General features: G+C 35.4%; 2 protein-coding genes and 1 long non-coding RNA gene across 4 annotated transcripts; all 3 read left to right on the forward strand.

The window, feature by feature from the left end:
* The first annotated feature begins 3,769 nt into the window (after nt 1-3,769).
* On the forward strand, nt 3,770-4,355 carry LOC148294038 (uncharacterized). Its single transcript, XR_015836397.1, has 3 exons — nt 3,770-3,999; nt 4,149-4,191; nt 4,290-4,355. It is a non-coding gene; the product is annotated as an uncharacterized LOC148294038 (long non-coding RNA).
* An 8,085-nt stretch (nt 4,356-12,440) lies between these two features.
* On the forward strand, nt 12,441-17,541 carry LOC110755395 (cell division cycle protein 48 homolog). Its single transcript, XM_021956587.2, has 9 exons — nt 12,441-12,600; nt 12,754-12,913; nt 13,341-13,569; nt 14,005-14,771; nt 15,126-15,347; nt 15,462-15,533; nt 15,646-15,927; nt 16,175-16,534; nt 17,026-17,541. Exons 1-9 carry the CDS (start codon nt 12,572-12,574, stop codon nt 17,314-17,316), a joined length of 2,412 nt encoding a protein of 803 aa, XP_021812279.1. The 5' UTR covers nt 12,441-12,571; the 3' UTR covers nt 17,317-17,541.
* Nucleotides 17,542-20,813: 3,272 nt separating this feature from the next.
* Nucleotides 20,814-23,599, forward strand: LOC110755409 (uncharacterized). Of its 2 annotated transcripts, none has more exons than XM_021956606.2 (4): nt 20,814-20,971; nt 22,641-22,792; nt 23,003-23,151; nt 23,243-23,599. In XM_021956606.2, exons 1-4 carry the CDS (start codon nt 20,923-20,925, stop codon nt 23,253-23,255), a joined length of 363 nt encoding a protein of 120 aa, XP_021812298.1. In that variant the 5' UTR covers nt 20,814-20,922; the 3' UTR covers nt 23,256-23,599. The 2 variants fall into 2 exon arrangements, with proteins under 2 accessions (XP_021812298.1, XP_021812297.1); XM_021956605.2 differs by having other exon boundaries at nt 23,265-23,599.
* Nucleotides 23,600-26,082: the final 2,483 nt, after the last annotated feature.

Here is a 26,082-nt window from a genome sequence, read left to right on the forward strand (position 1 = left end):
TATGTTGCCAGCAAAGCATTTTTCAGGGGGCAAATTTGCCAACAGACGGTCTCTTTGGTCCCACTACTTCCATCTAACCCAACTTTTACAACAAAAACATTCCGCAATTTCTACGCTTTCTTTTTCTTTTATGTCAAAGTTTCCATTCCTTGTTTTCTACTTTACCCTCCTCCAGTTTGTAATTTTAGAAAACTTAAAAATGAAAAAATGAAAAACCATGGTCATAAAAGAGAGAGGAGAGTAGAGCGGGAAGTGAGAGAAAAAAGTTAGTAAAAAAACATTTGAATGGGAAATTTAAATAATTATGGAAACATTACATTATAAACTTTTGAGACAATTTTCATTTGGTCCATTTTGTAGTGATTGGACAATAATGCCCTTATTCATTTTTTATATTACTTTGGAAGTTTACTTTTGCATATTAGATGGTGACAAGAAACATTTTCTTCTTTGCTTTCCGTATAGACTATGGTGTCAAACATGGTCCCACTTTCTTTTGTAAATTTTGATATTACGCAAATGATGGACAAGTGTTGCTATCTACTACTTCTATTATGGCTATTTAGATGATATGGAGGCTTGTGTTGTTGGGAGATTTTTGTTTTTCTTACGCTTCCATCCATCATGTTTTCAGTATAAGTTGTCATCATCTTTTGCTTCCAGTTGGTCTGCTACTTGATTGTACAGTAGTTCAAAAGTCTCTTCTCCTATCTTGCTTAGCCTAAATTTATATGTTTCATCAAGTCTTCATGCTGGAATCTAGAATATATCTTCATGGAATTAGACTGAATTGTTGTTGTTGTTGTTGTTGTGCCAATGATGCTTCTCTATATCTCTTGATATCTTGCTTAGTAAGAATATTAGTGGATGAGTGGACAGTTCATTGTGAGAAATAATTAAGTCATGTTTTGCTCTATCTAGGTAAATATTATGCTTAAACTAGTGTAGAGGAATATTGGTGAAATCTAGGTTTACTTATTCCTAGAGATGGAGATAGTAACTTATCACTTCTTTTAGTATGGAAGGAAATGAATGAAGATGGTGGTTATTTTCAACATAATTAACTTGTCCTAAAGAACTTTGCTCGACTAAAAAACCTAATGTAACTAAGAAATTTTCATGGTTATGCTCTAAATATAATTCTTGGTTTTACCATATTTATGCTGACTAAGTAAATTGTAAAATATAGGATGTTTTTCTTGACTATAGATTATTTTAAAGCGTAAAAAGAAATTCTATATCACAAACTCTAGTTTCCTTGAACAAAAGAAAAAACTAAATATGAAAAGATACAAAAACCTTACATTTTCCTCTTAAAAATCATCTTTGTTGTTCATCTTAACCTATCAAAGATGATTATATGTGAAAATATGCCCAAAGTATCAGTTAATGATAGATATTTTGACTTACTGAAAGTTTGGCACAATTAACATGTTGGGCTCTCTTTCGAATCGAACAAATTTGTGACCATGCTTAGGAAAAACACAACCTATGTAATTTTTATGTGATTTAGGGGTTGCTTAATTCACTAAAGATGCACAGGCATCCAGAGAAAAGTTTTGGGTTGCAAATAGAAGGAAGATGAAATTTTTCATAAGGACGTTCGTAACTAACGTTACTTGCGGACAACAATAGTGATCATTCGATGAACTTGGACAACTGAGATTAAAATATGGGTTTAAAAATGTTGCATGTACAAACGGGTAAAAGAAACCCAAATTGGAAACCCCCCAAACTTTAAATAAGGAACCCACCAAAAGTTAACAACAAGGTTTGAACACAGAATCGCAGAAAAGCGCCAAGAAACTATAAATTCGAAAGCCAAAGTGTTTTGGAATCCGACTAGTTGTGCGAATCCACGAAGGTCGAAAGGCAACTCCATACACTACCAGTAAAATCAGTTATATAGTTTGAGTAGAAGAGGAGAAGTCATATCATACAATCCTTGGAGCAAAGGTTACATTGAAGTGATTGCATAAGCGAATTGTTTATTTCGGAAGTGGTAAGTGCAAATATCCTTTTATTACATTTGAGAAAACCCTAAGTTGCATTTGTAATCAGCATTTGGTAATATGAAAGTAATTTAGTGTGATTTAAAAAATAATAAGATATGCAATTGGCGTAATCATGGTTACATGTTGTTTAAGTATTCAATAGTTTCCATTTGGAACCAAAACACTTATTCAATAATATTTCAATATCACCCTAAATCATAAAATACGTACAGATGGGTCCACATGTCCACCGGACATGATGGAAAAGACGGCTTTTGATAGCCTCCATTAATGGGATAATTGAGAGTGTATTCAATAAGACCCAAGTATATATATATTTTTTTAAGTTTATTACATCAAAAGAAATTCATAAAAATCATGGGGTTTGGAAAAATAAGTCATGTGGATTGATATTGACATGTGTCATTGGACTATTAAAGGATTGTGGTTGCATAATACTCAACCTACTTAAAAGACTATTTAGGAATAAAAAAGTCTAGTGGATTTAAGGAGAATGTGATGGCTTATAAGATTTTATTTATGAATTTATATAATCAATATTTTTTACTTATAGATTTTAAAAGATTTATTAAATTTGAAAGGACTACTTGGATTTAACTAACACCTCAAAAATACTGAACTTGCCTTCAGGGAGTGCTGTTATTTCCACCCACCTGTCCTATTTCCCCACCCACCTTGTCTTCAAAACTTTAAAGACAAATTTACCCCTTTGACTTCTCTATCTCTTAGCTAATTGTTGACACTTGGACTCATTTAACTCAAAGGTAACACTGTTAAGTCAAAAAAATAAAAATAAAAATAAAAACAAAAAATTATAAGAAAAAAAAATTACCCAGCAAACAACCACCAGACCACCCACCTGACACCACGAACCAACCTCCCCTCCTCACCTCACCACCAGCCACATATTCAACATTCTTCAAAACTTCAAAACTTCAAAACCATGCAATCCCAATTCCACATATTCAATATTCTTTAAAACCACACCATCTCAATTTCATAAATTCAATATTTTAGAAAACCTCGAAAACCCAATTCCAAAAATTCCACTACTTTTTATAACCCAGCAGACCTAATTCCACAAATTCAATCTTTTCCAAAACCCAGCAAACCCAATTTCACAATTTCAATAATTTTCAAAACCCAGCAAGAGGGCCAACAATGAGAAGGAACATGCGCATAACATCCTTGTAGCACTTGAGCATGTCAGGGTTTAGGGTTTAGGTACATCACAGGTGGTTCTTGTTAGGTTTGGTGGAGTGTGCGGCGGCTACTGAACTGAAACTTTTCATTTTCTAAGTTTTTTAAATAAAAAAATTGGACTCAACAATGTTAAGTTAGGGTTAAAAAGTTTTAAGTGAATATCCAGGTGTCAATAATTAAAGGGTATTTTAGGAATAATGGTGGGTGGAAAGATAATATTTTGTTTTTTAAAATTTAAATGGTGGGTGGGAAAATAGGACAAGGGAGTGGAAATAGCAGCACTCGCCTTCAGGATATGTAATATGTGAAATGCAATGGATGTGATGTAATCTCCATAGAGAGACATGTCATGCAAACAATAAAACCAATTTCACTTTTCCCATTTATACTTATTTATAGGTTTTTATCTTGAATTTGTATTATTATTTCTAACATCAATATGAAAACGAAGAAACATTCAACAAATCAGTCTAATTATTTCCTATCAAAAACAATAACAACAAAAGTCTAGTTATTTGTTGTCATATAAATTTTAAACCAAACAGCATCATAGTTTGAAAGGTCTGTATAAAATTTATAGCAGGTCGCCTATCTAATGATGGAGATACTTTTGTTGATGGAGCAATCATAGCAGCGGCAAGAACATTGCCCACTTGGTCAGATGGGGATGTGCCTCCAATCCCAAGCATGGAAAGAAGATCTGTAAAGGAGTTACAGGAAGAATGCCGACAGATGCTTGCAGCGTATCCTACCAACTCTAAGCAAGACCAAAAAATTCTATGTGAGGTTGCCATGCAGATCCTCAAATATCTGGGGAAACATCGTGGCCATTATATTTTTCTTGTTTTGGTTTCTGTGGTAACTTATGGGTAAAACCAACTCTATCTTGGCATTGGAAATTCATGTTTCTTCCCATCTTACTCTCTACAGATTCGATGTCAGATGCTAGTAGGACGCTTGAAGCTGCAATCAAGTATGTAATCATCCCATTATTCATCCCAGAGCTTTTTGGTCTGTATGCCAAACTAAAACCATTCCGAATGATTTAATTTCTGATCTGGACTTATGTAGGTATAGGTTGCACTGGAAGTTGTTCGTAGAGAAGGTCATGCAAGCGCTGGATATATACCAAGAGCAGATGTTATTCTGATAAAACTTGCAAGTTTACAAAATCTAGGGAATTTTTGTGGCATGCCAATTTGCCAAAACTCTGCTTGTGACAGGAATTTTCATGTCTAACATATATGAATGTGCACAGAGATTTTTCTAGTTTTTCTTATCTTTTCAAATAGTGGCTGATCATGTTAACGAACCTGCTGGTGGTTGGTAGGACGAATGTGACATGAAATAAAAAACAGAAGAAGGGCTGCAAATTGAGTGAACACACATGATATCATTTGTTTGACACTAGTGCAAATTGAATACCTTTTTTTCACTTCTTTGTTAATGGGGAAATAGACTTGAATTTCACACCTATTCCTTTCATTTAAACTATCGAACGAGTTGTGTAGTGCACAAATGTAATCATGTACCTTTCTTTGACTTCTATGATGACTAACAAAAGAATTGTGCCTTCTAAAGTATTAAAATGCACCCTTGCATCGCATAGCGATTTTACATGAGATTTCTTGCATATTATTGAACTTATGAATGTCCAGTTAATGGTTGAAACTTATGTGAACTTTTTCCATTGATTAGGAGTTTAAATTTACGATTTATGAGTAAAACTTTCATGTTACATGCTTCATACTCATTCAATATTTGATATCATTAACTCAACTGATCCAGAGGTAAATGTGTTTTACTTAATTATTTCTTATCTAATTATTTCCTACCAAACATCGAATTAGCAATACTTTGATTTTAAAGAAAAGGACAACAACACACGCATTAGAAATACTTTGTTTTTGTCATTGGTTTCTTCAAACTTCAAATGATTCAAATCCCAACTAGGGATTGTTGTGTTTGTTTCAATTCTACGAGAAACAATAGTGAATGTATAAACATTTACTCTTTAGAGATAGATATCATTAATTTTTGTAACTTTAAATTGGGAGTTGAAGTTGAAGGAGAATTCAAAAGATTTATGCAACACTTTGGGTAATGGGGATAGAAGAAAGGCCATGGCCTTTACTTCTTATACCCCAACAACATGTGGCTCTGGGTATCGGTTGTTTGGTCATCAAGGGTCAGTGCATAACTGCTTGGGTGGAGGTCAAAGTGAGGAAAGAATAAAAAAATCTCACGGGAAAAAATTAATAGGTTAGGGTGGGCTTTGAGATAGGCTTTGGTACTTATACCTCCCACTAAAAAATCCCACACATTCCACATTTTAGAGTCTGGATTGAGTACCACTAGATTTGGCTACTATATTTTTAAAATCCTAATAGTCTAAATGGAATACCACAAGACTTATTTATCTCAAAATTGTCTTTTAAAATTCCAATTAAATACACCCCCTTACTTTACCTTGTTGGTGGTAGGGGTGGGCAAAAGAACTGAAAACCTAAGAAACTGGCCGAACCAAACCTTTTGGGTTATATTGGTTCCTTTTTTTTAATTTTTAATATTTAATTTTGGTGGAAAATTGGACCAAACCGATCAGTCTGATCCAATTCATATTTGACTTTTGTTAACCCACTGATTCATTTGAACCGAACCGACTAGCTCACAATACTATGATGTTGCCACCATGAATGCTCGAACTCAATCCTTCTTGCATGAAAGATAGCCCACATACCACTGTGGTAGCAATAATTGTTATATTTTTATTGTGTAATTATGGTATTTAAGGGCTTATTAACGGAATTAGAAAATAATATAAAAGTGTTTGGGCTTTAACCCTAGCACATATCTTTTATTTTGAACAAAAGTGATACGCCGAACTTCATCTCTCTACATATCGCCCTCTCTTTCTTCTTCCTCCTCTCTCATTCCCTTTCTTTTTTCTATCAGGTCTTCTTCTTCTCTCTTTCTTCCTCTATTTCTCTCTTCTTCATTTCTTTCTTCTCTTGTCATCGTCGTTATCATCACCGCAAGTCGTAGTCATCGTCGTCTACAGCCGCGAAGTAGTCATTAAGCCCAGATCACGCAACATATCTCAGTCATCTCTACACCTCAAACATCGAAACCGAGCCAACCCAAATCGTTCAACCAATTTACTGAGGGCTCTAGTTAACATGAGGTGGTGGTTCGACAACGGTGAAAGAAAGTGCTACACCAAGGATGGTTCAGGTCAAACCTGAACCAACCCAAACAGAGCCCACTCCTAGTTAGTGGTATTGAAAATTTAGTGAACTAGTTTCTGATTTGAAAAATAAATCCAAATTTTTCATTATTTACGTCATTCATCTTACTTTTGCATTGAATATAGAAAAAGATCTAGCTCTTTGATTAACCATGACATCTTTTCGACATCATTATTAGTAGTGGGAGACACCTCTCAAAATGGGTTCAACTTATTCATCACTCCTTTAAGAAACAAAACATCAACTTAAACATGATATTAACCAAAAATAGAACCTAAACAAAACAAAACAGAAAACCAAGAACAAAACCTAAATACACTTAAACATTAAACTAAAAAATAAACAAAAATAACCTATAAGAAAAAAAAGAAAAAAAAGTTGTCAACATGTTCATAGCTTAAATCACAAGTCCATTAGTCACTAATATATAGGGAAAAAACTTCTCATCATGTAATAAATTTTTTTTTTAAAAGAATTTGCTTATGATTATTATATTTAAAAAAAGTTTACGATTTGTTTTTTTGTCTTTTCCATTTAAATTATATGTTAACATGTTCCACTTGTGAGTGTAAGGGGATCAAACCATACACGTGGTATCCAATGATTGGTTGTAGCACTGGTTCTCTAATGTTACAATAGAAATGGCATCGCTATATTAGAGCCCTAAACTAATTTATTTCGAACGACTGCGAAGGTTATATTTTGTGAAATTTTATGTTTTCCTTGCTCAGCTCCTCTCAGTCTCATCTCAATCTTAGGCAACCTCATCTCTCTCATCTTCATCTCGAGCATGTTAGCTCTCTTATATCTCCATCTGTCATCTCGTCATGCATATCTCTCTTCTTAGCGTCTTCTTGCTCTCTTTATCATCGCGATCTTCTCAGGCCCTCCATCTTCGATCAATGTCATCAACTCATTCGAATTTTTTATCTTTGGAGTGATCAAGGTCGTCAACTAATCGGTATGTGAAGATGATTTAGCTAAATCAGGGTTATTCAACAGTCAAATTGAAAATATCCATCTTGATAAATTTATGCAAAGCTGGAGTCAAAATTGAGGCATGACCAGCTAAAAGTAGATTTGACATAAGATTCAATCAAACCAAAGGGGTTCTGAAGATCCCACCATTTCAATTGGGTATTGAATTTGAAGTTATTAGAAATATTATGGCATTTGAACAATGTGTCACATCCCACTCCCTATAGTAAGATATTTTCTGTGTTGGGCCTGGGCCCTCACGATTTTGTTTATAGGCTCAAGCTTATGCTAGCTTGGGCAAAACATGTACATGAGATGTCAACTGCTCTTATAAGGCATTTCAAGTTTTCCTCCTTGAGCGATGTCGGATTCTTACCTTTCTTGCTTATTAACAAGCTCATGGGTCTTACATAATATCACTATTCAATAAATTGTTACATGAGTTAGTATGCTTCATGGGTAATTGTTGGTTGAGAGTAAAGTTATACTGGAAGATAAAACGTTAGGCGAAGGATTAAAGAAGTATACTTCATCAATTATCAAATGTTGTAAGCTCTAATGTTTACTAGAACAAGGATACCATTTTACATCTCTAAGGTCCATCATTACCAATTGATTGTAATGTGGATCCAAATCCTTGTAAATAGAGGATTTACAAAATCATGGATTAGGTGAACCCTAACATTGTAAACTGAGTGCAAAAATTTGTAAATCATTACTCAAAAATCTTGTAACTTACAAGTTCACAAATCTTGTTTACAATTTTATGGTGCCCTTGTATCCAAAATCCTGTAACTCCGATCCGTAATCTTGTAAGCTCTAATGTTTAATGGAATAAGAATACTATTTTACATCTCCAAGGTTCACTATTAGTAATTCATTATAATGTGGATCCAAATCCTTATAAATAGGGGATTTACAACATCATGGATCTGATGAACCCTAACGTTGTAATCCGGGTGTCAACACTTGTAAATCATTACCCAATTCTTGTAACTTACAAGTTCAATGATCTTGTTTACAATGTTATGGTGTCCTGTATCCAAAACCTTGTAACTCTGGTCTTTAATCTTTTAAGCTCTAGTGTTTACCAAAATAAGGACATCATTTTACATCTCTAATGTCCAACATTACCAATTCCTTGTAATATGGATCCAAATCCTTGTAAATTACATTATAGATTGGGTGAACCTTAACGTTATAATCCAGGTGCAAAAACCTGTAAATCATTACCCATATCTTGTAACTTACAAGTTTAGGATATTTACAAAATTACGGATCGTGTGAACCCTAACATTGTAATTGAAGTACAAAAACTTGTAAAACGCTACACAAATCTTATAACTTACAAGTTTAAGGATCATTTTTACGAAGTTATGGCGCATTTGTATCCAAAACCTTGTAACTCCAGTCTTTAATCTTTGAAACCCTTTATTTACTACAAAAACGACACCATTTTACATCTCCAAGTTCCACTCTTACTAATTCCTTATAATATGAACCCAAATCCTTGTAAATAAGAGATTTACAATACTATGGATCAGCTGAACCGTAACGTTGTAAAAACTTGTAAATCATGACCTAAATATTGATTGTAACTTACAAGTTTAAGAATTTTGTTTACAAAATTATGATACCCTTGTATCCAAAATCTTGTAATACTGGTCCTCAATCTTGTGAAATCTTGTGTTTACTATAATAGGGACCCCCATTTACATCTCTAAGGTCCACCATTACCAATTTCCTATAATGTGGATTCATATCCTTATAAATAGAAGATTTACAACATTATGGATTAGTTGAACCCTAACGTTGTAATCTTGATGAACAAACTTATAAATTGCTACCCAAATCTTGTAACTTACAAGTTTAGGGATCATGTTTACGAAAGTATAGTACCCTTGTATCCAAAACCTTGTAACACATGTCCTTAATTGTAAACCCTCATATTTACTAGAATAAGAATCCTATTTTACATCTCCAAGGTCGACCCTTACCAATTCATTGTATTGTGGATCAATATATTTGTAATAGACATAGTCTAAAATATCGATAATATCGACGAAATATCAAGGATATTATCGTTTTTTCGGGTCACAGATATTTCGAAACGTATCCATACACATATCATATAAATATTGACAATATCGGCGATAATATCGAAAAATAACGATGTCGATAATTTTGCTCACACTTCAGCAATATTTTGTCAAAATATCGCTATAATATCGAAAATATCGAAGTAATGGAAAAAATGAAAAGAAAAAAAAACACAAAGCACACACGCAAGGGGGATTCAAACCCCTGCCATTTCACTCCTCCAACGCCTTAACCACCATGTTGCTTATGTTTTTGTGATAATATGCTAAAATATGTATACTTTTATTGTTTTGTTTTGAAGTGTTTTTGCAAAAATCAGATTTTCACATGAGAATGTGAGTCTTTGACCTTTCCCTTTTGTGATGGAATCGAGTGGTTCATGGAAAGAATCCAAGATCCAATCATCAAATGATTTTGCTTATGGACAACGTCAACCAATCTCGAATCCATATGGGTGACATGTTAACAATTACATGCAAAAGTATTTTGGGGATTTATTATTTGATGACTACTCTTCACAATACACTTACTCTGCACATAGAGATGATGAAGATAGTGAAAAATTTGAACCTCATAGGAACTCTATGTGGTACTAAATCACTCATGTATCTTACCATGCAATGTATAAAGTGTAAAATATTATAGTAAATAATTATATATAAATGATTATGGTGTGTTTAATCTTCTTTCATTAATTACTACATATTTTCTACACTCACAGTGTTTGTCAGCTCACTATATTATCAACTTAAATCAGTTAAACCCATCATGCAATGCATTTCCTTCCAATTTTTTGGGATAAACTAATAGATAATTGACTAAATAAACATCCTCTAGAGTTTTAATAAAAAATGTCCAAGTTTTTCTTACAATTTCCATGGTTTTTTTTCAATTTTTATCGATATCGATAATATCCCGATATTTCCATCGAAATTTCCGTGGTTTTGGACTACCGATATTTCCGATACCATCGATATTTTAGACCTTGGTAATAGAGGCTTTACAACATTATGGACTGGGTGAACACTAAGGCCATGTTTGGTACGCCTCACTGGACTGGACTGGGTTAAATAGAACTCAAAACCCATGTTTGGTAAGAGACGGGACTAACTTAAATGAGACTGTATAGTCCAATAGTGAAAAAAAACGATTCACTCGCTCATCTAATATAATGAGCCTGAAAAGTGGTTTACTAAATAGCACGCTCGCTAAATAGAATATGTGAGTCTGACGCCTCTCTTTAAAAAATATCAGATTTTTATTTGTTTTCTTTTTATTATTATTTTAGATCTTTGAATGAGTTTTTTTTTGTTGCAGCATTTATTTATTTTTATATCAAAATCCGTGATTAAATTTAAATATTACAAGAATTATTTTGATATTGCATTTGGAAAATCAAACTATAATAATGTACAAATGTTTGAGATTTTTTTAATATTGAAACATGTTTAATAATTCATGATGTGATGCTTTCTTTATCGCAAGCAATTTTTACCTTGTCAAATGATATTTTTCAGTTTGAAGTCAAAAGTCAAATATACAAAATTATATATATATTCTTTTTTTAATTATTGTTTTACATGGTCCCTAAAAAACCTAGAATTATGTAGAGTGAGTAGCTCCTTTAGCAATATTTCGACCAACAAAAATAAATAAATAAAGATTTGTAGTAGTCTTGGGGCAAGGGTAGAGAGCAACTAAGATTAACTTGAGAAGCCAAAAAAACAAATATCATAATTTTATTCTTCATAAAAAAAAAAGAATTTTATTTATTTTCTTTTTATTATTGTTTTAAATCTTTTTTTTATACCAGATATTGTTATAAATCTTTTTTTTTTTTTGGTCTGAACCACGAGGTGGTCCTGGATGGGCCCCAACTATGGGTGGCACCTTTAAGCCTTAACCACAACCCAGATTAATCCCCGCTCACACCGGGTCGGCCCGTAAGGGGTAAAGTGTTGGTCAAAGTGGTATATTGTTATAAATCTTTGAATTGGGTGTCTTTGTAGCATTTATTTATTTTTTAGGTTAAAATCAATAATTAAAATTAAATATTACAAGAATTATTTTTTAGTCCGATAGAGCACCAAACATAGGTCTTCATTACTTTTACAATCCAGCTTCTTAGTCCGATGCAGCACCAAACGTAGGTCAGTACTTAATCCAGCTTAGGCTAATCTGAGCTAATCCAAGACAATCCCAGGATTTAGTCAAGTCCATAACAGTTCAATGTACCAAACGACCCCTAACGTTATAATCCATGTGTAAAAAAATTTAAATCGATACCCAAAACTTGATTTACAAGTTTAGGGATTATTTTTACGATATTTTGGTACTCTAACGGTTATTAATATTGTAAACCCTTTGTTTACTAAAATAAGGACTTTTCAAAAATAGAGAACTTGGCTCTTCCTCTATTTCTCACTACGTTTTGGAAAGAAATACCAACATGTTGGAATGTATGTTTTTTTTATATCCAAATACCATACTGTGACTCCTATTGTGCAATTGCTAATGTATAAGCATACTTTTACAATTTAAATATGCAATCGGTAACTCGTTTGCATGCTTTTGCATTTTTGGGATGCAATTATGAAAAGAGAAAACACTTTATTTCACATCAAGTGTTGTGAAATAAACGAATTAATTGAATTAATTGTAATCAATTGCAATTTGAAATTTGCAATTGCATTAAACCCTTGACCGGGTTCCTAGAAAAGCCAGTTCAACAAGTATATTTATTTATTATTTAAAAAGTTGGTGCACCGATACACCTGGTGCACCGTAGACGTAATTCCCATTCCAACTTCTATTCCTATTCCAAGTCCAATTCGGGTTACTCCTTCTCCACATAACCAAACAACCCAGTTAGGAATATTTCTTCGATTTTCGTGCCAAACAAGCCATAAAACTCAGGCCCAGATATATATCCACACACACACACACGAAAACACAAACACTCTCTCTCTCTCTCTTGGTCTGTTTGCTTTTCGTCTACCATACTTCCTGATCTCTGAAATCTCCACCATGGCTCACCCAGCCGAATCGTCCGACTCGTAAGTCAACCCACTGCCATTATATTCCAAAATCTACCATCAATTTTTCGTTTTTTGTTTTAAAGTAATAATTTTTATGTATTGAAGTTTGTTTTTTCAATTTTTTATTTTTGTAAATCTTCAGTTTTGATTGTGGATTTCATGGTATTCCAGGAAGAAGAAGGACTTCTCGACCGCGATTCTGGAGCGGAAGAAGTCGCCGAACCGTCTCGTCGTCGATGAGGCTATAAACGACGACAACTCTGTCGTTTCGATGCATCCAGAGACCATGGAAAAGCTCCAGCTTTTCCGCGGCGACACTATTCTCATCAAGGTTTTTTTTTTTGCTAATAGAAAATTATTGATTTGTTATTGGTAGCTTGTCAATATATTTTTATAAATAAAGTATCACGCTAGGGCTTTGTTAGGATAAGGTTTTAGGGCATTTAATTTTGCATAACCTGTATTTTCTTTGAAACTACTTACCTTAGATTCAGAAATTGCAACTGTGTTTAAAAACCATAGTTGGGTTGCTTTGTGTACTCATTGGTTTGGAAGGTCAAGCTTTCGAATTATAAAAAGTAAAGGTTATCAAATTTGCATAATCTGAACTTGTTTGATGCATGGCAGCATGAAGCCAATAAATGCTCATTACATTATAACAACGGGAGCCTACCCAAGTTTGACATTGTTTTTTTAATTTGCAGTTGTTTTATTTGTTTATGTGTTGTTTATTTAATTATCTGTAATTGAGTTTTCAGGGGAAGAAACGGAAGGACACAATCTGCATTGCACTTGCTGATGACACCTGTGAAGAGCCAAGAATCAGGATGAACAAGGTTGTCAGATCGAATTTGAGGGTTCGACTTGGAGATGTTGTATCTGTACACCAATGCCCTGATGTGAAGTATGGGAAACGTGTTCACATTCTGCCTATTGATGACTCCATAGAAGGAGTTACTGGAAATCTCTTTGATGCCTTTTTGAAACGTGAGTTCTTGACCTCTTTTGCTAGTCATTATTTCCTTTTGAAATTGTTATTGACTTAGGGATCGTCCTAGAGTTTCGACAACTTTTGCTTTCCCAGGGTCATTGTGGGGATTGTTGGTCTGGGAAGAGGTTAATGGCTTTGCACATTTGTTTTTATTCCTTTCTGTAGCCCTTTCTATAAGTTCTTATCTCAAATCTGCAGAAATAGTTTGGCTTTTCTTTGGATTGCTTCCCAGTCCATGTTATCTGTACATGCCATTCATGGAGAATCTGAAAGGCTTCTGCAAATGATTTTCACTGTCTCGACATGCTGTCTAGCATCTGATTTTTTTGTCTAGGATAGGATTATATTCCTTTAGGCTAAATTTCCTTAGATTTATTTTTGAGACTTGATATTAAAATTTGGCTTGCTCTATCCCTTTGTTTTGTCTGCAGCTTACTTCTTGGAAGCTTATCGCCCTGTGAGGAAAGGAGATCTGTTCCTTGTAAGAGGAGGAATGAGAAGTGTAGAGTTCAAGGTTATTGAAACAGACCCAGGAGAATATTGTGTGGTTGCCCCAGACACTGAGATCTTCTGTGAGGGGGAACCAGTAAAAAGGGAGGATGAGGAAAGGTTGGATGAAGTTGGTTATGATGATGTGGGTGGTGTTCGGAAGCAGATGGCTCAAATCCGTGAATTAGTTGAGCTGCCACTGAGGCATCCTCAACTGTTTAAATCTATTGGTGTGAAACCACCAAAAGGAATTCTACTTTATGGACCCCCAGGTTCAGGAAAGACATTAATAGCCAGAGCTGTTGCCAATGAAACTGGTGCTTTTTTCTTTTGCATTAATGGGCCAGAGATTATGTCTAAATTGGCTGGAGAGAGTGAGAGCAATCTCAGAAAGGCATTTGAAGAAGCGGAGAAGAATGCCCCATCAATCATCTTTATTGATGAGATTGATTCAATTGCTCCTAAGAGGGAGAAGACACACGGTGAGGTCGAAAGGCGGATTGTTTCTCAACTTTTGACTCTGATGGACGGATTGAAATCTAGAGCTCATGTTATTGTTATTGGTGCTACAAATCGTCCAAACAGTATTGACTCGGCTTTGAGAAGGTTTGGTAGGTTTGATAGGGAGATAGACATTGGTGTTCCTGATGAAGTTGGGCGCCTTGAAGTTCTTCGCATTCACACCAAGAACATGAAACTCTCTGATGATGTAAGTTGAACCTGTTCTTTTTCTCAAAGTTTGTTTTAAAGGCAAAGCATGTACTGTATCTGGAATAGATGATGACAGTTTTGGTTCCCAAATACTAACTGGATCTGTTTAAACAAACTAGTGACACCATAAGTTATCCTATAACGCAAAAGGAAACTGCAAGTTATACGTGTCATATGATTACTAAAGCATAGGTTTGATGGACCATACTGTAAGTTTGAAAAATCTGGTTATGTGTTCGCAAAGTTGGCCTGGATCATTTGTAGAAGTTTCTTTCTTAAATGCCAATCTGGTTTATGTTGTTCATTCTTTATCTTCCTTCAGCTGTTATAAATTATGCTTCCTGCTGTTCAGGTTGATTTAGAGAGGATTTCCAAAGATACACATGGGTATGTTGGCGCTGACCTTGCTGCTCTCTGCACTGAAGCTGCACTGCAATGCATTAGGGAGAAGATGGATGTGATTGACTTGGAAGATGAAACCATTGATGCGGAGATACTCAACTCAATGGCTGTAACAAATGAGCACTTCCAGACTGCTCTAGGAACAAGCAATCCATCTGCTTTGCGCGAAACAGTGAGTGTTATTCGGCTTGGATTCCATCTACTGTTGTATAGAATTATCATTTTATATTTTTGAAATATGATTTTTTTTTTTAAATCTTTCTTTCTATTCTTTGATTTGGGTCAGGTTGTTGAAGTGCCCAATGTTAGTTGGGAGGATATTGGAGGCCTTGAAAATGTCAAGCGGGAGCTACAAGAGGTAATAACGTTTATTGTATTGGATTTCTGTTTATATCTTGTATGGTTTTTTTCCTTTCGCTGCTTAGTGCTTACAACTAAGACTTTTTTGTTTCTGCCTTGTTTTCTTGAAGACTGTTCAATATCCCGTCGAGCACCCAGAGAAGTTTGAGAAATTTGGCATGTCACCTTCTAAAGGGGTCCTTTTCTATGGACCCCCAGGATGTGGGAAAACTCTTTTGGCCAAGGCAATTGCAAATGAATGTCAAGCTAACTTCATCAGTATCAAAGGCCCTGAACTACTCACCATGTGGTTTGGTGAGAGTGAAGCCAATGTTCGAGAAATCTTTGACAAGGCTCGTGCATCTGCACCATGTGTCCTTTTCTTTGATGAGCTTGATTCCATTGCTACGCAGGTCAGTTTTATTGTTTATTGACTTTTATTTGCTTTTAACTATGCACATGTGATTTTTCATACATTAAAGTCATCTGAAATTTGAACTGCAAATTTGGTTCCATTTGCTTATTAGTTTGTGTAGGAGAAGTGTTTGCTTTATTATAGTTGAATAGCAGAATAGTAGTAATTTAACCTTGTTAGGATGCCCATAATTTGCTTTTGTTACCTTTTGATTTGTTGATTTTATTTCTCACTGATTGTTGCAGAGAGGAAGCAGTTCTGGGGATGCAGGGGGTGCTGCTGATCGGGTTCTTAACCAACTCCTCACTGAAATGGATGGCATGACAGCAAAAAAGACGGTTTTCATTATTGGGGCCACAAACCGACCTGACATCATTGACCCAGCACTTCTCCGACCTGGCCGTCTTGATCAATTGATTTATATTCCTCTTCCTGATGAAGAATCGCGTTTCCAAATCTTTAAATCCTGCTTGAGAAAATCACCTGTCTCAAAAGATGTTGATTTGAGAGCATTGGCCAGGTATACACAGGGCTTTAGTGGGGCTGATATCACAGAGATCTGCCAGCGGTCCTGCAAGTATGCCATAAGAGAAAATATTGAGAAGGTATCTCCTCATTTGTCCTTGTTGCTTCTTCACCTTCCTAATTGCTCTTTATACTGGTCATAAACGTTGATAGCTTAAATTTTCGTGATTGTACCTTTCCTCTTGACCAAATGTGAAGTACAAACTTTTTCTCGCATGAATAACTGAACCTGGCTGCTTAACTAAGTTATTTCTCGAAACTACAAGCTCTGCTTGTTCAGAGCTGTTAACTTGGAACCTTCCAATTTGATTTTCAAGCCTTGCATATCTGATTTCATTGTGCTCGTCTCTTTTGGCTGTACCGATTAGGGGCTTTATATGGCAATATTTTTATGCAAAAAGGGAATGGCTTTGAACAGGGTGGTTCCATTTGATGAAACATGCAAATCTCTCTGGTTCACATCCCAAAACTTGGGATGTGGTTATCTAGCCTTGTAGACATGGATTGACACTGCATGTAACGTAAATTCTGCACAAGTTCTATATATCATTAACCCATGATGTGATTGCAGGATATAGAGCGGGAGAGAAGGAGAGGGGAGAATCCGGATTCTATGGATGAGGACATCGATGACGAAGTGGCAGAGATTAAAGCTGCTCATTTTGAGGAGTCAATGAAATATGCTCGTAGGAGTGTCAGCGATGCAGATATTCGCAAATATCAGGCCTTTGCTCAGACCTTGCAGCAGTCCAGGGGTTTCGGAACTGAGTTTAGGTTTGCTGATAACCAAACTGGGGCAACTGGTGCTGATCCATTCGCAACTTCTGCTGGTGGGGCTGACGAAGATGATTTGTATAGTTAATATTTATTTATATATGTATGGTTTCGGGTGACATTTGTGTCTACTGATATGCTTTTGTCTGCTCCTCGTGTCACCCTGGAGGAAGCCTTTCCTTTTCATAGTTATGACTAGTCTTCTGTGTATTAAAGAGTTTGTGGGGTTTGCTAGGATGACATGCTGTTTCAAGTTTCATATACTGTTAATCAATTTCTATCAATCAATGGATGGATGGATTGAAAAAAGCCACTTACTATGTTCATGGAATTTGTTATGTTTAAATAGATAAGTTGTCTGTACTGGATGAAGTCGAGTTAGATGCTACTGGTTTTGCTTTGTTGTTCCTCGTCAGATGGGATGGATTGCGACTTGGAGCGGTGAGTATAGAGTTCGCTGCTCCCGGCTTGCCTACTTGACTTTGGTCTATGGATGATCTATGGTGGATTGGGAGGGTAGTTTTAATCTCAGCTCTAAATTATTTTGGAGTGGCTGGATTTTGTGGAATTACCCGAGCCTTCACCTAAATTAATGGACAAGAGAAACTGAAATATTCCAAGAATTCTAGGTATTTTATAGATCAAATTGCAGATGATGTGATTTTGTTTTAGGCCGGTTTCAAGTCAGGTGCACGACTTCTCACCCTTTTGAGATGGGCCAGGTTTTAATGCCTGGTGTCATGGATGATGACTCTCAAAAATTAAGAGAAATGTCGGAAATTGGTCATCACTTTATAACCCTGATGTGAACACAATCTCACTATTCACGTGAAATGAACTTTCTATTTATTTATTATAAAGAATTCATATGAAATTTTTGCTGGAGATTCAAAGTCAACCAAATATTTGCCTTTTGCATTCTATGATCAAAACGTAGGAAGGATAGCTGTATAAAAATAAAGAAAAGAAAAATGGCGCATGGGAGAATCTTAGGTTCAAAAACTTCTTGATATGAGTGAAAAATAAATGTAATAAATTAAATAAACCACTTTTTATTTAACGATCATAACTCAAAAGTAGACTTAACACTTGTACGTTTTTCAATTTCATCACTTTTTAAGAATCTTCATAAGTGCCAATTCTATAAAATCACTCTCACAATACGCGAGTAAATTCACCACAAAACAGTGAGACTCACATGCATATTGTGAGAGACAATTTGTAATATGTATAACCGGCACATACAATCCATTAATCCACCACTCATAAAACGCGGAAATCATATGCAAAACAACACTTGAATCCTTTTCCCCAGTCTTCCTCATCAAGGTTTCTTGGAGCGCATAGAAGAACAGCCTTGGCCAAGTGTGTGATAGTTCACATACCGGCTTGGAGCCGAGGCATGCCTAAACCCTTTTGGCAAGCAATCCTTCACTTCCGTCCCATGAAAAACTTGTTGCTTGTGATTCAAACCCTGAGGCTTCATGCTCACATAGTGATCTAGCCCCTCCGTGACCAAAGGCCTCACCATCGTGCTCGGGGCGCTAGACGGGATGTTTCTTGCAGCCAAAGAGACGTCAAAACAAGTGAAGAAGAGCAGGGAATATATGAGGGCAACGCAAAGAATAGAGGAGGACATGTCTGAAATATGTTTTGAGTGAGGGTTTTTTGGGTTTGTGAGGAATGTAATGTAATGTAAATTTGAGGGTTGGGTTGAGGATGAGAGGGGTTTATAGGGGGTTTTATTTATGGGGCTAGTGTTGCGGAAAAGGAGGTGAAATTGAAAAGGGGTCTTAAATGGGCTCGTGAGTAGCTGAACAAGGCAGAGGGTGCACAGCTCATCGCTAGCAAATTCAAATGCAAATATTAGTTTTGGGGTTGTGGTGGTGGTGATGAGTATGACTGATGATATGATATGAGTTGGTGTGTGGTGGGTGCTTTTTTAGACCCTAGAGAAAGGAGGATGCCCGTGAGCTTCTGTCATATGGCACGGTTTGCACCCGCCCCTCCATATCTTCCCATTATTAACTCCAGATCAATTCAAATTTTTTTTCCTTTTTTCCAAACCCAAAAAAAGTGAAATTGATTTTGAGAGAGAGAGAGAGATGCGCCAAGTGACAATTTTTTTTTTATTTTTTAAATTTTAATTTTGGTTGAAAGGAAACTTCATAGAAGCCCAACAACTTTAGGATTTAAGAAGTATCTGCAGTACACTCACCATTTGTACCTTTGTTATAAGAAATCTGAAAAAAGAAAAAAAGACAAAAAAAAGAACATAAATTGAACAAACATACTGAGAATGAAAACAAAGGTGCTTAATTAAAATACATGAAAGTTAGATTTAACTTGTATGATAAAATAATATTTAGGACGTTTTCTTTAAAAACTTGTTAATAAGGATAATTTTTAAATATGACCGTAACACCGCCACATGATCGCATTAGCAGCATCTACCCATAAGCAAGCAACTGCTAAATAGTAGAGTAACAAGGATTCAAAAATTGCCCAACTACTTCCCTTGTTAAGATAATTAGTATGTTTCTTAATTCCAAAAGGAAAAAAAAGCATATTATAAATTATAATAAAGTCCATACCATCTAGTAATTGCCTCTCCAACAAACAAAATGCAAATAATGAAGCAATTGAGAAGCTTTACTCCCACAGAAGAAGAAGAAGAAGAAGACATTAAAGATATTTATGAAGGAATTAATTTGATTGCTGCAACCACTATCCATTGACATCTTTTGCATCGTGGGTTTAGCAACTTTTATGAAATTTAATTCGACTCTTTTGAGAATTGTAGATCAGCAACTACATTTCACATAAAGATTAATGTTCTCAATGCAGTAGGACATATACTTATTCTAGCGATATAGACGGTACCAACTTTCAAGAATTGATATTATGGTAAAGAAATATGTATGTGTTCTTTTTATTCTTCTTGTTGTTGGAGAAATATTTATGTTCAGTGTCAAAGACATCTTTACCCCTATACATACGGGAGGTTCAAAAGTAAGAATGAGCATGAAACGAGTTGTAAACTTAAACATCCTTAGTTTAAACTTCCAACCTAAAAAAATATATGAATTTACCTTATATGTTATTTGCATATGATTGCATGTAAAGAGATTAGTCGTGGAGTACTCCTTATTACATTCAATTTTAATGTGTGAGCTTTAGCATAATTGAGTCACATATATGTCCCATTTTCAACAAATTTCTACTAGGATTATGCACAATTTGAGTAGATTAAAAAAAAAAAAATATTGTATACGGCTTGTTAACATAAGATGAACACTCACAAAAAAATTCAATGTTAAGGCTGAAGTTTATTGGGTGGTGTTGAAAACGACTGAACCAATTGGCTACTTATTTTTAGTACTATTCCGGTAGTTTAGTGATTTATTTATTTACTAAAATTATTTCAATGGGTTATTTGCATTTCTTCACTCATTATTAGCTTAATGTGGTCGTGTTATGTTTAGATATTTTCGCACAATCCAACACGACCCAAATCCTTACCATGTCTAATTTTGAATTCCAAAAATAAAATGGCAGTTCTGAAATTGTATACATAATCAATGGCAAATAGAGACCAGCCCCAGCAGCCAAGATAAGGCAGTTAAGATTAAGAGACCAGAGCAAATCATATTCCTCGGAGCCTGGTGGTTTGCCTTACTCGGAAACACAGTAAATGATGGAGCTGGCTGTGCGCAAACTATCGTTTTCTTCCCTTCCTAAGAGTAAGATAACCCTATTTTTGGTTTATTTCAAGCATCAAACTTCAACTTCCATGGCCGTTATGTATGTCTTTATTGTGCACCTGCATATCTTTCCATTTCATGAGAGTGTTAATACATGGGAAGTGAAGGTTGTTGATTGATTTCATTTTAGAAATTTTAAATCTTGGTACTGGAGGTTGGTAAGCAGCAGAAATGTGTCCAAGACATGAGACAAATGAGATAAAGCCATATGGAAATTGCCCATAACAGAAGATTGACATTATGGTGGGCTTTATTGAGCATTTGAGAGTCATTAGGAAGTGGGTTCTAATGATTTGGCTATGCCACCATACCCATTCATTGTAATCTTTATGGAGGAAGGTTGCTGATGCTTTTCATAATTATAACAGATAAAAAGATGGCCCTTTTGTTAATGACTTTTACATAGAAATTAAGAGTTGTTGACGGTGTTGAATTGAAGGGATACCAATAAATGGGGAAACTTAAAATTTGATGGTGGTTAAAGAATAGTGAATTAATTGATCTTGCTGGATGGTGCTTCTTGGTTTGTTTGGTTTGGTTGATAGCTTCTTCTCTGGGAGTTAAAAGTGTTCTTTATTTTAGGATGCTACGGCTCAAACCCAGAACCTTGTCTTGGGAAGCAATTACTCCAAACCACTACACTAGTGGGTCCTTTTCAGTTCCTTGCTTTTGGTTAGTGAAGTATTTGTTTCTTGTGCTAATATGGGTTTAGAGATTCTATTGAGCACACCATCTTCAGGGAGATGGAGAGTGAAAAAGATAAGATGGGGTTGGGGGAGCAAGATGGTGAGATTTAGGATTTAGGTTGAACTTTAATGTGACTGGTAGGGAACAAGGAGGAACCTGAACCTTGTGAAGGCTGGAAATATGTTAGGCTATGTTGAATAGTCCATAATTGGCTTTACCATTTGTGTAGGAAATTGTTTTTTCATTCAACTTCTCTTGAGACTTAAGCTCTCACATGTATCATGTGGGGGTCCTGGACTTCTCTATTTCTTTCCCGGTACACATGATCCAACTGGCACAACAACTAGTACAGAACTCTATAAATTGATGTCTATATATGCCCATGTACCTAAGTTGAATAGTTTTATAACTAAGTCTGAGCTGGTTTCTGCAGTGTTGAGTGATATTCGTTTAGCTCTATTGGACAACTGATCTAATCTGTTACTAAAATTTAGGGATGGAAAACAATGTGTTATTACGCCTAATTATCAAACTAAGTTTTACTGCATCAGTCCTCCTCTTTTGTCTGGATTTGAGGCTGGTAAGCTAAAAATTAAAACACGAAATATGCAGAGTGGGAGCTTATAAAGTGTAATTGAAACGTACAAATCATAACATCATGGCATTTCCATGTTTTTGTTCTTTGACACTTTAGCTTTCTTTTGTACAATTCAGGCTACAATACGTGCCACTTACTGTGGTAGTTAGTTTTTAATTATTTACAATGCTTAATCAAGTTTGTGAAATCCTCCATCAGCAAGCAAGAACCTAGTTAAATTACCTGGAAAAATTTCTTCCTGGTTCATATCTTTTGATGTTTCTTAAAGTATAAGGCTATATTGTTGAATGATTAGAGTTTCTGGCTGAATTGTCTTATGATATAATGCACTTTAATGGCTGGATCCTAACTTTTGTTCTTCAGTCAATGTAAAGCCGCAAGAGCAAAGAAGAAGACCATCCCTGGTATCTGCTGCTCTACCTGAAACAGCGGCTTCAATAGCGATTGCTGCTGCAGTTGTTGGTACAGCAGCTACCATTCTTGTGAGGAGAACCAAAGCTTCTGAGGCAGCTGAGGTATGTACTTAATTCTAAAACAAAAAAAATCAACTCAACTTAACTGAGCACTACTTTCATCTAACTGAGGTGGGAAAGTAGTTTACAAAGACATGATATGTCATATTCAACAGTGAGAGGAAAGTAATGAGCGGGCAGTCATGACTGTGCCGTGTCTCTTTTCCTATGCTTGAGCTATCTCTCCAAATGAACTACTTTTCAGAAGTGCAGGTTCCTATGAAAATCTGTGAAGCCTGTGGTGGTTCTGGTATATGTCCTGAATGCAAAGGCGAAGGCTTCGTTCTTAAGAGACTCTCAGATGAAAGTGCTGAGAGGGCAAGATTGGCTTCTAAGAATATGGCCACTCGATACACAGCAGGGTACACTTTCTTTTGAGTTTCTCTCACCTTTCCTTCTCCACTATCTCTCTCTTTCTCTCTCAGCAAACACTTTGGGTTCCATTAATGCCAGAATTATTCCTTAATGGCATCAGGCTTCCAAAGAAATGGAGCTACTGTACAAAGTGCTCCTCTGCCCGATCATGCCTTACGTGCAGTGGCCGTGGAAAGATAGTTTTGCTGTAACCATCGTTGTGCTTCGGATAGAGGAGACTGCACATTTGATGCGTATGTAAGACATATATCGGCTTGTAGGCTTCTAGTTTGGAAGATTTAAAATGTCCTCTTTGTTTTGTAGTCTGTCAATTGCTGCATTGGTTGTAGATCAAGTGATGGGTGATGTATATATTTGTATTGTAAGATCACACAAACACCCCAAGTTTAATCACTTCTATTGATGAGGGATATAAATACCTTTTGTTAAGAGAAACACTATTTACACTCTCTAGTGTAGTCCAATACTCAGTTACAACAATGGCAGAACATCTTATATTGTTCATCATCTGTTGAACAGAGCACGTAAAACAAAAGTTTCCAAGTGCTATAGAAAGCAACACACCCAAAATCAAAAGACCAAAAACACACAACAATTTTGGCACACTATAACATAAAACCTACAAAACTCTGTCACGCCTTCATAGTTTGATAATGTTGGATTTTTAATTGTTCGACATAATGTCTTGTCGATGCCCAAAAAATATAGAGAAGCCTTATGCTTTCCACTCTCTTACCTTTGAAACCCTTTAACATCATGACTAAATCCCCAAGCTTTGAAACGTCTTGGAGAACCCTTCACCCAAGCACAAGCATACATAAAGCCAAAGCCATAACCATTCTTCTAAGCCTGAATTCAAATCGCTCTAGAGAAAATTTGAGCTACCGTAAGCCACAACCTCAAGCTGTCCCTTCCAACCACCATAGCCAAAACCTCATCCTCCATCAAAGCTTCTTAGAAACCTTCCTAAATGCAAGCATAGCCTATATTGAGGGAACCACCAAGCACATTCTCATTTGCTAAACTTGTGGAACTTTGGGCGCCGTTTACTATTACCAGGAATGGACGGAGTAAGGAATCGGGGAATTTAGGAATAGGGGAAGTAATGAATCGGTATGAGAAGAATCATTCTCATTAAGTTGTTTACTAACTATATGCAAGTAGCACATGAATGGAGTTGATTCCCATTGTCATTGTTTACTAATTCTCATGAATCATAACCTAAACCAATTTGATTACTAAAATGCCCTGCACATATAAATATATAATTTTCACCCAAGTAACTTGTAAAAAAGCAAATTGACAAAACTTTATTTTACAAGTAATATTTAATATATGATATTATATGACGAGTGATGAAAAAACTAGTATATAATAATATAAGGAATACAATAGAATAAATAAATAAATAAATATGACACAGTGATAAGAAGCATAACAAAACAAGTAGAGGCTAGCAACCAAGGTGAAAATGGAAAAATTTTGCTTTTTCCAACAATGATTAGAGTGTTTTGGAATTATTGTAAAGTCGTAAGGGTATTTTTGGAAGGTAGTAAGGGAAAAAAAGAATGAGAATCGGATCAAGTACCCCCTCCTAGTTGATCTGATTCCTGATTTTGAGGGGACGTGATTATGGATTCTGAGGTGGGGCCCACACACTTTTTTTATTCATGATTGCAAGTAAACGCTGGGGAAGTCATGAATGAGAATCATTTCCTTTCTTCTCATATCCATTACAGATATGTAAAATTTATGCCCAAGGAACTAGGATTTAGCCCATGATAGCTTTTGGCCCATTGCAGCCAGAATTAGCCCACCTCATAAGCCCAATAACAATCATATAGCAAGCAAGCAAGCATCCTTCACGTGGTCACTTTGTCAAAGTTTTGTAAAATTCATGGTTCCGACTTTGTTCATGCTTCTTATGCCAAGACCTCTTTCAATTTGTAATAAACTAATTGAATCTCTTTTCATTGCCATCTCAAGGAGCCATCAAAAGTAACAAACCACTTCCTCAATTTTGCACGAGAAATACTTCCCTAATTCCGTTTCATTGCTCTTTTTCCTTATCATTCTCCTCCCTTAATAGGTGACATGAGGAGAGCGATACAGAAAAAAGGACAATGAAATGGGTATAGATAAGTTTCTCTCCTACCGGGTTCTTATTAATTCAAAAGTACAACTAGTGCGTGGATTATTCTCCACGTTTGATAATTTTCACAAAAAAGATATGTAAATATTTTTAAATGGTTTGCATTTATTTATTTTTTTCCAAAAAGAAATTGTTACCCCGAATACAGATTTTGTTCTTAGATAATGTACATATTATCTGCTATGAAACCCGATAAGCCATATACGATAATACGAATGTTCATTCCTTTTGTGTTTCTTAAACATAAACAAGTCAACTTCTACCCAGCTAATAATTGAGGATCTCCCTATTATTAAATCAGATTTCCAAATTCCATCCAACCTGTAATGCCATTTATGGATAAGTTCGCGTGGATGCCACAAACACCCGTTGACATTTGCATAAATAATTCTCTAGAGTATCTATTTTAATTGACAACAAGATTCCAGAATCCTTGGGCGGGAGCAAATGGCTTGTCTTGATGTTTGGGTGTGACGGTTCTACTGTCATTATGCATTTATTAAATACTAAGCTAGAGTAATATTGCCATTCACTACATCATGTGAATTAATAACACCACGTACGTAATAATGTGACAATTACACTCACAACTTTATTTGTCCTTTGGAGGATCGTCTTGCATTGAGGTCAATTACTCGAGCATCGCTTTTCACTGCTCAGTTAAAACATGAGAATATATAACAATGTTTTTATTCATAATTCAGATTTGTAACATATATGCTATATCCTAACTAGACAATATCCATTATTCAACTTGCCCCTTCAT

This window comes from Prunus avium, chromosome 6 (genome assembly GCF_965620075.1).
Source record: "Prunus avium chromosome 6, drPruAviu1.hap1.1, whole genome shotgun sequence".
In the NCBI taxonomy this organism is placed as follows: domain Eukaryota; kingdom Viridiplantae; phylum Streptophyta; class Magnoliopsida; order Rosales; family Rosaceae; genus Prunus; species Prunus avium.